The sequence below is a fragment of the Saccopteryx leptura genome, chromosome 1, assembly GCF_036850995.1.
Source record: "Saccopteryx leptura isolate mSacLep1 chromosome 1, mSacLep1_pri_phased_curated, whole genome shotgun sequence".
In the NCBI taxonomy this organism is placed as follows: domain Eukaryota; kingdom Metazoa; phylum Chordata; class Mammalia; order Chiroptera; family Emballonuridae; genus Saccopteryx; species Saccopteryx leptura.
The window spans coordinates 49,547,243-49,560,772 of NC_089503.1; the positions used below are offsets into that span (position 1 = coordinate 49,547,243).

The window sequence follows — 13,530 nt, forward strand, 5'->3', positions numbered from 1 at the left end:
AAAAAAACCCAATAAAACTGTTATTTAAGCTATTTTCATATTGCTTCTTGATTGGCATCCTCACTTGCAATTTTTTTCACCTACGGACGGAATGAACATTACTATGGACGCTTAGAATACACTGTTGCCCAGATGAACATTAAAAAAGTGTAAGGAATGTAATTTGTGATTTCCACATTGGGTAGTGCCCAGGCGCGCACCTTAGAGAGAACCCTGATTACAAGTGCCATTTTAACAACCTGTTTGCCAAACTCAACAAAAAAATAGGTATTGGTTCTACCAAACTGGTGTAAACTGGATGAATCCCACCACAAATCAGGCCTCACAGAGTGGCCTTTGTCACCAGGGGTCCCTCACAACAGCCCCTCGGAGATGGAGCCAGGAGAGGCAGCGTAGGCCAGGGCGCACGGGTCGGCGGCCCCAGAACCCCCTACCTAGGAGCTTGTCAGGTGAAGCCTCTACCGGGCCACTCAGGCACGTCCCTCTCTTTGGCCTTCCTCGCCACCCTCCCCTCAGCTCCCGAGAAGCCAAACCAGTGAGCCAGTGCAGAGCTCTGTCTCCAGGCAACGCGCCCGGCAGGGCTTTGCGTCACTGAGGTGCGACCCGGTCGCCCAACTAGCCACCGCCTCCTGTGGGTCTGAGCGGCGGGCTAAGGCGGCACCGGGGCCGCGGAAAGCGCGATGCCTTGGACCAGGGGTGAGCTTCGCAGCGCTGTCCCTTCGTCGTTTCCCTTCTCCCCTGCTCCACGACCCTAGGGCAGGGAGTAGAAAGGACGCGGGCCGGCTGCCGAGCCGGCTCCAGCGGGAGGCAGACCCCGCCCTGCCGCCCTCTAGGCGCCGGCTTAGGGCGCGGAGCTGGCTTGGTAGGTAGGCCCTGCGGGGAACGCACCGGCCGCAGCCGGGCCTTTCCAGTGGCCCTGCGTAGGGAGGCGGCTGTCCCGTTTTGGGGGTGGATCTAGGGAACTGGAGAGAGTTTTTCCTTCTCGAGCCCGGAACCGCTTTTGAATATTGCCGCCTGCGCGTCTGACGGCTAGCGGACGTAGCTGTTGGTGGAAAGCTCCAAGTTCAAGTGCGCTGGAGGATGCACTGAGGCGACAAGGGTGACCGGTGTGTTTAGTAAACACACTGATGCTGTTACCATAAATAAACAAAATAAACGTTGTGCGCCCCTGCCGCACCGGACACCCAGGTTAGAAACCCTCTGCCGAGTGACGATAATTTAGAAATGGCCAAGTCTATCTACTCAGCGTAGCTGGCCCTCCGCTTCTAAAGTAGTTTATGCTGCTCCTGACGAAAGGCCCCTTGTCTCCTTGCTAATAATTGTAGTTTTGATACCTGAAGGGGAAGCCTTCTGTGTTAGCTTTAGAAATGATTTCTTCTGTTGTTTATATCGTGCTACAGAACGTGGACTTAACAATTGTTATTCAAATTCATCCCCAGCCCCTTTATTTTAATTGCGTTGTATGCCTATATTCTGACCCTGCTCTGTTTCACGGTGTCAGATGAGTCAGTTCTTTCCTCTGGCATATTTATAACATTGCCTGTGGTTTTTAATTCGGAGAGTTTATGCATGAAGTTATTCTTTTCCACCCCCCTCTGTGCATTCTTCTTGCTATAAATTGAGCTCTATCCATTCAGAATTTCATCTGGGGCATCCCGGACCAAAGATTCTAAATTAGTCGCCGCTATATTGAAGTCATCTGTCTAAGAAGTTATGCTTTTTGAATTTATAATTAAAAAATAGTATGGGTTTTTCCTCTTTCTTTTTACGCTGCCTGCTGCTATTTCTAAATAATTTCCTCGAGAATATGATTGTACACTTCCAAAATATGTTCTTTGTCATTTCGTTTAAGTGAACTTGATATCTGATGTATGTAGCCTGATCCTTTTTAGTTCACATCCAAACACTTAACACACCTTACCCTTCTCCTAAAAAAGCAAGGAAGGTCCAGAGAGAATTCTTATAAGTCTGGCTAGTGTATTTTCCAATATATAATGTATTTAGTAAACACACTGGTGCTGTCAGAAATAGGTATTCTTAACCTCCAAGTGCTCTCTATTTTTTTGTAGTTTTTCTTTCTGTAAAAATTTTCTCCTGCCCAGAACAGGCATTCCAGACTCTATAGTGATTCTGACTAGTCTAATTTGTTTCACTATCAGTTATGACTGCTGTTAATTTCTTATCTTGCAGTTTACAGATCTAGAGTTTGAGTAAGCAATGAATAATAAAAGTGTATCCTTAAGGACCTAGTTTTTAGTACATAGTTTTTATCACTGATTTTTTTTTTTAAGTCACAGGCTTCATGATGAAAATGATTATTTCAATTAGAAATATTTTTTTGTAAGTAGTTGACACAATTTCAAAGAGAGCAGGTTTGGAGAGGTTTTCTAAATACTATGCAGTGTTTGTGAACTAATCATCTTGTTGCACTTTCAGGCTTTCAACCTCACTTTAATCCTTTTATGAATGGATATGGTTTATGTTTTCATGAAGGGTTTTGTTTTTGCTTTTTTTTTTTATTTTTATTGGTTTGGGAGGTTTAGGTTTGGGTTTGGGGGTTGGTTGGTTTGTTTTTGCCAGTTGCCCATGTGTTTTTATCTTTATAAAGAATATTTGAACGACAATAATTCATTTGTTAAAAAAAAGAAGTGATCAAGTGTATGTTACCACCCACTACAGAATGTGGCATTTTTGGAATCCTTGATATTCTTATGTTTGAAAGTAACAGTTGTTCTGTATTTTTTAAATCCTTCAGATGTTTCCTGCTAGAAACAGCTAAATTATAGGTGGCATAATAGTATGTGAACAGTTAGTTCTTTGAGAAATCTTGACCAGAGATTTGTCTGTTGTTGAATTCTATGCCAGAGGTTTGCAAACTATATTCCTATGTAATACTACCATTCCATGATTTAGAAGGAAGTTTTTCTAATATCAGATGAGTATTTCTAAATTTACATAAACATTTATTATATAATAAATTTTTACAATTTTATAGTTTTTTTCTTCCATGTATTTTATTTTTAAACTTTAGCTTCTCTCTAAGTTAGTATTTGTAAATGACTAAACAGGTTAACAAGAGTCAAAAGGACACTGAGTGAATAATAAAAAAAATTGTCAGCCATATTTACTGTATCCATTTGTAACCATTTATTCTACGCTTATGTAATCTGCTGGAAAAGAACATAGCTGCTATCCTCACAGATAGGCATGCACAGCCAAGTGACCTAGCTGATGATACGTGCTGTGGTGGTAGAATGTGCGGTCACCAAAGAGGGATTCTGAAAAACCTGTGTTGGCTGACTGGAGGGTGGCCTCAATAGATTGTTTCTGTGAACATTCACCCTTGGGTGTAATTTTATGTTGCATATAGATCACAGAGACATATTTTTATATTAGTGATAGATATTAATATTTACCATTATTTTATAGTATTCAAAATAAGCCATAAATTCCAGGTACTCTCTACTGAACCAGGTTGAAAAGCACTATTCCAGGCCCTTGAGTAGTCTATAGATGGTTCCCTTTTCATCGTAGTTGTTAGTGATCAGGTTTCCCAGGTACCAAATGCAATTACAGGATAGCATTAATATGTTGCCTCAAATTATTAATCTTGCTTGTCATTCAAAGTAAGGGTACCAGATCAAAACAGTGCAGAAACCAAAAGGATCGTTTTCTTATTCAATAAATAAGTCATTAAGGCTTCTCCTTAAATATCTGTGTGATGGGCACATTGATTATCATTGCATATAAGACTATATTTCAAAAGTTTGATTTTTTCTTTGCTACATAATATAAGTAATTTAAAGTTTTCAGTCTGGTTGATTAAAATCTTTTATTGCATTTTGATTGGATTGATATAGGAAAGCTAGAGAGAATTTAAGTTTCATTTTCGGAATAAAATATTAAATTAGAGGTCACCTATTCCACTTCTCATCCAAGCAAAAATCTTCTCTAAAACATTCATTAGTTTAATTTCTAATCTTTATTTAAACACCTCCACACTTTCAGTGAAAGCAAGTTCACATACATTAATTACAAGATAGCCATAATACTTCTGGATAATTTTGGATGATAGGAAATTACTTATATTGACTTGAAATCTGCCTAATTTACACTTAATTGGTCATTTTTTTCTCTGTAACTATAAAGAATAAATCTTACTTCCTTTTCCACATAGAACCTCTCCAAATATTTGAATAAACTTGTCGTGTTACTCCACATTGTTACAAAACTATGATTAGCTAGAATAAATTGCTTTGTTTCCTTTTTTCTAGATCTATAATATCTTGTATACTCTCACAAATATGTTCAAATGATTAGATTCCCTTTAACAGTGTGACTGCTAAGAGCTGATTGCAAACTTCAGTGTGGTCTAACCACTACAGAGCACAATGGGACTTAGGCTCTTGCTCTGGACATCTGCTTCTGACAAGAATTTAGAATTATTTAACATCTTTCTTGTCCCTACTTACTGTTGGCTTATTTTGACTGAAACGCTCAGACCTTTTATATTTTAACTGCTCTTAGCACATCTTCCCTATGTGTTTCTGTGCAGTTGGCTTTCAAAACATTCAGCATGAACTTTTAGTTATATTTGATATATTTCACTTTAGAAAATATCTATTTCAGTCTTGATTCTGGTATTCAATGGACATTCTTCATTCTAATTTTAGTCATCCACAGATTGGGCAGGCATGCAGTCTTGTCTTTGGGTCATCAATAAAAATGGTAAACAGCCCATCTCTTGGTGACAACCTCCCTATGAGTCTGCCTCTCTGCTTTAGTAACTGGCCTTTTTATTACCTCAAAGTCACGATGCTCCTTCCTATGTTAGGCACTTTCTGTGACCTCTGCCTGCAGTGTCTCCCCTCACCATGCCGCTAACCCTTTTCTCTGGCTAGCTGACTGATCTCAAATCAAACATTGTTTGCCCAAGGACTTCTTCCCTGACACAAAAACAGGTCAAGTTTCCCTTTTATAGGTTTCATAGTACCCTGTCCTTGTTTGGCTTAGCACTTTCATTTTGAATTATATATAATATTTATTGGCATGATTGTTTGTTTCTTCTCCGCTATATCAGATGCTCCATAGTGGCAAGAACCATGTTTATTTCATTCAGTATTGTATCCCCATAACATTGCACAACACCAAGCACATGATACTTATTGAATTTAATTTTTTAAAAGGCTGTTTAACACAGTGGCTCCAAAACACTGGCCTACAACCATGTGCTGCTGCTGATGTTTTCACAAGTTTGGCTTAGAACAAGAAAAGGGCAACAATGTATGTGTATGTATGTAGCATAATATCAGTGTGAAGGTACTGCCTTCTTGGGAAGGACTTTTTTTGTAATATATCTTTATTTTTTTAATTTTTCTTAAGTGAGAAGTGGGGGGGGCAGAGAGACAGACTCTCGCATGCACCCCAACCAACTGGGATTCACCCGGGATCCACCTGGCAAGCCTTCTATGGGGTTGTTGCTCTGTTGCTAGTCAGCTGAGCTATTTTAGTGCCTCAGGTGAAGCAGTGGAGCCATCCTCAGCACCTGGGTCCAACTTGCTCCAGCTGAGCCATGGCTGCAGGAGGAGGAGAGAGAGAGAAGGGAAAGGGGGAGGGGTGGATAAGCAGATGGGTGTTTCTCCTGTGTGCCCTGACTGGGAATCAAACCAAGGACATCCACACAATGGGCTGATGCTCTAACACAGACCCAACCAGCCAGGGCCCTATTGTAATATATCTTTCTACTTTGCAGGTTATAAATTCTTTTTAAATTTTTGTTAAGTTTTAGAGATTTTTTTTGTTTATTTTTGGAAAATAGCCTTACTTAGAAAGTAAGAATGTTTAGCAAACTATCCTTACTAGTTTTATCAACCTTTGAAATTAAAAAAATCTCTAATGTTGAATAAACTAGAGACCTCCTCTAGGCTAAGATCTTTATTTCTCTTTGGATACAGTTGCTATGAATCCACTTGGATATATTTGAAATTATAATTTTGCATTTAGAGATTTTTTTTTTCCTTTTTATTGGCATGGATCTTTCTCAACAGCTTCTTGTCATTTAGCTATATAATATAATATTTATCGTCACCAAGTAGATTCAAAACAGTAACTGTTGAGTTTTTCTTTTTTAGTACATTTGTACTTTTCTTATATCTAATGTGACTAAAAGAATTAAGTCTCAAGTACAGTACACTAAATTTTTTTTTTTTTTTTCATTTTTCTGAAGCTGGAAACAGGAAGAGACAGTCAGACAGACTCCCGCATGCGCCCGACCGGGATCCACCCGGCACGCCCACCAGGGGCGATGCTCTGCCCACCAGGGGGCGATGCTCTGCCCATCCTGGGCGTCGCCTTGTTGCAACCAGAGCCACTCTAGCGCCTGAGGCAGAGGCCACAGAGCCATCCCCAGCGCCCGGGCCATCTTTGCTCCAATGGAGCCTTGGCTGCGGGAGGGGAAGAGAGAGACAGAGAGGAAAGTGAGGCGGAGGGGTGGAGAAGCAAATGGGCGCTTCTCCTGTGTGCCCTGGCTGGGAATCGAACCCGGGTCCTCCGCACGCTAGGCCGACGCTCTACCGCTGAGCCAACCGGCCAGGGCCTCAGTACACTAAATTTTAATACCCAAAACAAAATTTACATATTTATGGTTATTGAGAATTCTTATTGTAAATGTTTTTATATATTAAAGTTATATATTTTATGTTTAGAATTATAACTTAATTTCTTTTATTAAATAATAAAGCATGTTTTCTGGCAAAATTTTTCCTATGAAATTATAACTATTTCACCTGATTTATATGATATGAGTGTTAATTTGGGTAAGATAAAATGATAGTCTGGTGAAATAGGATTTCTTGGAGGAAATCAGATTTTTTTTCAATCAAAATATTTTTTTTACTAACTTTATTTTTTAAAAACCCTCCTGTTAGCTATCTCACTTTGTTACTTGTTTCCTTAACTGTTCCAACTATCTTGTTTCCTCATCTATAAAATATTATGCAGATTTAAGTGACTGAATTCATGCATACATATAAAGTGCTTAGAAGATTATGATACATGATGTGAGTGATTAACAAATATTTGCTTTTACTATTATTAGTAGTATTTGTATTATATAGAGGTTTTTTTAGTTATAGAATACCTCGGCATAAATAAATACTAAATATTTATCTTGTTTTCTATATTAATCATATTCTTAATGCTTGATAGTCTGATAAATTATCATTTAACAAATAAAAAAACTACCTAAAATAAACAAATCCAAACTTTCTCTAGCCATGATACATAGAATTATATCTTTCAAGACTTTAGAGTAAGTAGTTATTACATAAATGTTTTGTGCTTAAGTTTAAGTAAATTCAATAACTTAATGATCTGTATTGGTAAGTTATTAAAATATTAATCTATATTTTTAACTAAAATATCACCTTTATATTTAGAAAACAAGTTACATAAATTCTAAGTGAAAAACATTGGAGTAAAAAGCAAAAGAGCTGTCTCTTTATTTCAAGCAGAAAATGTAAGCTGGCTGAATTATGTAACATTTTAGCTTTGTTAGGTTTTTCCAGGCCAAAAATCTGTTTAATTTACATGTATTTTACAATTAAAAGTAAGTTGCATATTTATAAAGTAATTCAACAACAAATGTTTTTGGCTAATATATTATGATTATATGTCATAGTATGTCATAGTGGTTGAGAATATAAGCACTAGAATCAGAAAAGCATGAGTTCAAAGTTCATGTCACCACTTAGTGATTTACACAACTTTAGGTAAATCACTGAGTTGTATTTCCTTATCTGTAAAATAGGAGTATAATAATGCCTACCTTTTAGGGCACTAGTTTTGAGTCTGACAGGTACGTGGTAAGCATTCAGGAAATGTTCTGAGGAAAATTTTGTAAGGTAAGCACACTTCCTTTTCAATATAAGTCACTTAAATGCCTCCATCACGGATGCATCCATTTAATGGTTTTTGGCAACATTATTGGAATTAATGGTTCATCACTGTCCCAATAATATAAGTGATTCTGTTTTCTTATTTCACTAAGTGATCTTAAAAAATAGAAATAGAAATCTTTACTTTTAAAATATAGTTTAAATAAATTATACCTTAAGCCGTGTAAATCTGGACTCTCACTTAAATGTATGTATTCCTAGTTATTCTTTATTTTCTTGAAGGGGTGACAATATTGCTGTTTTTATATGTAAAAGTAACTTTTATATATTTGACAGAAACTATATGAAACAACACTCTTTCTGGATTTCAAAAGACATCATTTCGTCATGGGACAGCAAATTTCGGATCAGACGCAGTTGGTTCTTAACAAGTTGCCAGAAAAAGTAGCAAAACATGTCACATTGGTTCGAGAAAGTGGTTCCTTAACTTATGAAGAATTTCTTGGGAGAGTAGCTGAACTTAATGAAGTGTAAGGCTTGTTTTTTATTTTATTTTCCCCCTTACTTATGCCCCATATGTCATGACTGTCTGAGAGGTAACCAGAAGTTTTAATTGGTAAGACCTAATGTTTTTAGCAGCAGTTAGCAAATATTTATTGAGTATCTACTGTAAGACTTTCTGTGTGACTATTTTAAAATATGTAATAGGAACAAAGAAATCAAAGGAACATAAAATTTTAAACAGGCATATAAATTGGCATATATAGTAATTTATAATCACAAAAGAATAAGATACTTTAGTTACTAATATTTTCTAATTAGCTAACATTTTAAAATCTCTACTTAATTCTTGAATAAATTGTTTAAAATGGAATATAAATTTCTCTACTTAAAGAGCATATTTACTAGAACTTAGTCTTTGTTTTGTTAAGCTTTTAAAATACATTTTCTTTGTGTGTGTTCTCCCCTAGTGACAGGTGATCAGATGTCACTTCTTTCTATTAAGTCTTTCTCTAGCAGCACCTACATCCACATATATCTTTTATTAGTTAATATTACCTGAGCACATAGAATGTGCAGTGCACTCCGCTGAGGGTTGGACCTTGTAACAGGCCTATAGTGGTTGTTCAACTATTAATGGCAGTGTTGGGAAAACAGCTGTGTTAGACTTCCTCGCTTGTACTTTGCATGACTAGAGTGTGGCAGGTGGCAGAGCCATGTGTACACTGTTTATGTAAAACTACAGGTGGTTTAACTCAGGGCAGATCATAGTGGCATTTTGCAGATTGCATGCCTACCACTGAGGGGCCATTTTGCTGTTTTTTCTCCTGCTGCCCTGAGAAGTATTCTCCTGCCTGTAGTTGCTCATCTGCTGTGTCAAGAATCTGTTAAACAGGAATGGCCCAATGCTTTCTGGCTCCGCAGTTCCTCTAACTTCTGCCTGAATCTAATGTGAACCTGCCTGGCCATGGCCACTGGCATTACAAGTAGATCCAGCTTTCCCCAAGTCTGAAGTTTTTTCATTATCTCTCCTTAACCTTTAACCTCTTTAAACCCCAAAAAAGTCAATCAAAATCACCGGGCGGTTTGGACCCACTTAGTATAAATATAGAGTTATATTACAGTCCCTCGTAATAGTTTAGGGTAAGATACATGAACCTGGTCCTTAAGCTTTGTGATAGCTATATTGCTTGATAAGAAATATACTTGGGCATCTGAAACACATTAGATATAATCCTTTTATGGTCATGACTAGAGTCTACTGACATTAGCTAGTCATGAAGAATGTCTTAAAAGTTAAAGTTATCCTAGAACCTGGTCGGCAAACTGTGGCTTGCGAGCCACATGCGGCTCTTTGGCCCCTTGAGTGTGGCTCTTCCACAAAATACCACGTGCGGGCGCTACCTCGATAAGGAATGTACCTACCTATATAGAAGTTTAAAAAATTTGGCTCTCAAAAGAAATTTCAGTCACTGTACTGTTGATATTTGGCTCTGTTGACTAATGAGTTTGCCGACCACTGTTAGAAGATAATTTCTTTTCTCGATTTTGTTTATTTAAAAAAAGAAGCCCTGTATAGATATATGGATATATCCTATATGGATGGATATATCCTATGTGGTTATATATGTAAATACATAGAAAATGAACCAAGAGGCTGCATGCTGGGTCTCTGGGGAGTTGATGGAAAAGGGGGCAGTCAACGAGATTTTACATTTTACTGTGTATGTTTCTGTATTGTCTGATCTTTCATAATAAAAATGTAGTTATTGGTTTTTAAAAACTTTAGCATTTTACTTTTTGTTCTTTGTTGTGTTTTTTTTGTGTGTGTGTGATTTTTGTTCTTTGTTTTTTTAGATCATTCAAATGATAGTATATGAGGCTTTACTTCTGGGACCACATTCTTAAGGAGTAAATTTGGGTTGAGAATTTAATTGCATCATAGAGTGGAATGATTTTTAGGTCCATTGTTTCAATACTTATAAAGAGTAATCAGTGACATTTCCCATCCCTTTAGAGTTTTGAAATTTATATAAACCTAGTCTATTATACACAATTTTACCTTTTTGCCTAAAGATACTGAGAAAAATGTGAAAGTATCTACAGGCTAAGTTTACTGTGTAACATAGACGTGGTGGAAAAGGAAATCTTCCTCTTGCTTATTTTATACAGGAATTTTGTCTGGATTTAGTTCTTAAAACCAGTTTTCTTGGTCAGAGTTGGGCATTTCCTAAGTGCAGTGCTGAGAACTAAAGAAGAAACGTGGCTTCATAGCTAGAAAACAGCTGGGAACTGGCACAGCTGAATTACATTTCCAGGCAGATTTTGTTACCTGGGACTAGTTGCTTAATTTTCAGTGGCCTCAATTTATTTAGCTGTAAGTTAGTTTTGAATATGATATCCCCACTGGTGCTCAGAGACGAATGGGAGTAATGATAGAAGGAAGCAGGGATATTTAAGTATGTCTTTGAACTGATTTAAATTGGCATTGATGGCATGATATTGAATTATTCTCTAAAAGTCATATTTTAATATTAGAATTCTTTGGCTCTCTAGATTAAAATTACTCTGCTAGGGGAAGACAGTAAAGCTCTATTTAAAGTGTTTCAAAATCATCTGCTTGATCTAGTCCAAACTGTCTATAAATTTTTTTCAGAGTGATGTGTTAGTATTGTTTAAATAAGGACTCAACCAAAAGCAAGGTTGTTGTTTTTTTCACACTTTCTCTGAGGCAATAGTCAAAATTTGGATAAGGAAACCAGCTCAGGTTTTTCTTTTAAATAACTGATTTTCTTGGACATGTTTTTCATAGATGTCTTTGTTAAAATTTTTAAACACCATTTGAGATATTAGATATGACACAAAAGATTTATAAATATCATGTCACTATGCTATTGACTTTAGAAACCTTGGAAATTAAGTTGTATTTAATCCAAACTTTTCCTGTTCCTGTGTTTTAAGAATCTAATTATTACAGTCATTATAATTTGTTTTTGTGGGTATTCAGATTTTCTTCTCTGTTTTAAAGAGTTTCGTGAATCTGTTTTCATTATTTTATATGACTTTTCATAAAATTAACGAATGGGTTTGTCTCTTTTCAGAACTGCTAAAGTGGCTTCTGGCCAAGAAAAACATCTTCTCTTTGAGGTACAACCTGGGTCTGATTCTTCTGCCTTTTGGAAAGCAGTTGTACGGGTGGTCTGTACCAAGGTGAGAGTGATAGAGACTTCCAACGCAGAGCTTAAACTACGTTGGTGGTTCCAACCACACTTAATAGTGTAATATATAGTAATATGGTTGAAATAAATGTTAATGATTTGGTTATAATTAACATTTATTTATAAACTCTGGAAAACATAGTTTTGATACTCATTGCTTTCCAGATTAACTGTTTGAATCTCATTGGTTGTATAATTACCAGATAGCAGAGATTTTTATAATCAAGAAGGTGATAGTAAACACTTATCCTTATACTTTCTGCCTCTCTTTTTGGATTTAGCTGGCTGTGGAATGCTTAGCTCTCAGATGAATCCTTAAAAATTAAAGTTGTCTTAGGAGATCATTTCTTTTAAGAACGCTGGGTTTTATTTATTTAAATAATTTTTTTCTTTTTTTTTACAATAATTTTTTTATGTTTTTTTTTAATTTATTGTGTTTACATAGATTCTAGTATCATCCCGATTGCATCCCCCCTCCCCCATATTCCCCTCAACATCCCCCTTGCCCTCTCCCCTTAGTGCCCTCCTCTCTTCCCTTCAGGATTATTCCATCCTATCATCCCCTTTCCCTCTGTCCTCTTTTCCTCTGGTCCCTTTGATCCCTCCTCTGTCTCAGTTTCGTTCCTCAGTTCACTTTGTTCATTGGATTCCTCAAATGAGTGAGGTCTATGATATTTTTCTTTTTCTGCCTGGCTTATTTCACTTAACATAGTAGTTTCCAGGTAATCCATGTTGTCGCAAAAGGTAAGATTTCCTTCTTTTTCATGGCCCCATAGTATTCTATTGTATATATGTAGCACTGCTTTTTAATCCACTCGTCTACTGACAGACCCTTGGGCTGTATCCAGATCTTCACTATTGTGAACAATGCTGCCATAAACATGGGGGTGCATTTCTCCTTTTGAATCAGTGCTATGGTATTCTTGGGATATATTCCTAAAAATAGGATGGCTAAGTCAAAAGGCAATTCTATTTTTAATTTTTTGAGGAATCTCCATACTGTTTTCCACAGTGGCTGCACCAGTCTGTATTCCCATCATCAGTGCAGGAGAGTTCCCTTTTCTCCACACCATCTTCAGCATGTGTTATGTGTTGTTTTGTTAATGAGTGCCGCTCTGACAGGTGTGTGGTGGTATCTCATTGTGGTTTTAGTTTGCATTTCTCTAATGATTAGTGATGTTGAACATTTTTTCATCTGTCTATTGGCCATCTGTATATCCTGTTTTGGAGAAGTGTCTATTCATTTCTTTTGCCCATTTTTTGATTGGATTGTTTATCTTCCTGGTGTTGAGTTTTATAAGTTCTTTATAAATTTTGGTTATTAACCCCTTAGCAGACATATTTTCAAATATGTTCTCCCATTGTGTAGTTTGTCTTTTTATTCTGTTCATATTGTCTTTAGCTGTGCAAAAGCTTTTTAGTTTGATATAATCCCATTTGTTTATCCTGTCTTTTATTTCACTTGCCCGTGGAGATAAATCAGCAAATATATTGCTGTGAGAGATGTCAGAGAGCTTACTGCCTATGTTTTCTTCTAAGAGGCTTATGGTTTCATGGCTTAAATTTAAGACTTATATCCATTTTGAGTTTATTTTTGTGAATGGTGTAAGTTGGTGGTCTAGTTTCATTTTTTTGCAGGTAGCTGTCCAATTTTCCCAACACCATTTGTTAAAGAGGCTGTCTTTACTCCATTGTATGCTCTTACCTCCTTTGTCAAATATCAGTTGTCCGTAAAGGTGTGGGTTTACTTCTGGGTTCTCTGTTCTGTTCCATTGATCTGTACCCCTGTTCTTATGCCAGTACCAAGCTGTTTTGAGTACAATGGTCTTGTAGTATAATTTGATACCACGAAGTGTGATACCTCCAACTTTATTCTTCTTTTTCAAGATTGCTGAGGCTATTCGTGTTCTTTTTTG

General features: G+C 36.9%; 1 protein-coding gene across 3 annotated transcripts in view; it reads left to right on the forward strand.

The window, feature by feature from the left end:
• The first annotated feature begins 585 nt into the window (after positions 1–585).
• Positions 586–13,530, forward strand: part of RNF141 (ring finger protein 141) — a 44,424-nt gene continuing 31,479 nt past the window's right edge. Inside the window, exons 1-3 of one of the 3 annotated variants that reach the window (XM_066365909.1) lie at positions 586–696; positions 8,232–8,425; positions 11,498–11,606. In XM_066365909.1, the coding sequence (XP_066222006.1) occupies positions 8,283–8,425; positions 11,498–11,606 (252 nt within the window). In that variant the 5' untranslated portion in view covers positions 586–696; positions 8,232–8,282. Of the gene's footprint in view, positions 697–725; positions 863–901; positions 1,189–8,231; positions 8,426–11,497; positions 11,607–13,530 lie in introns of those variants that run through there. The other 2 variants (XM_066365925.1, XM_066365919.1) reach the window with 2 other exon arrangements.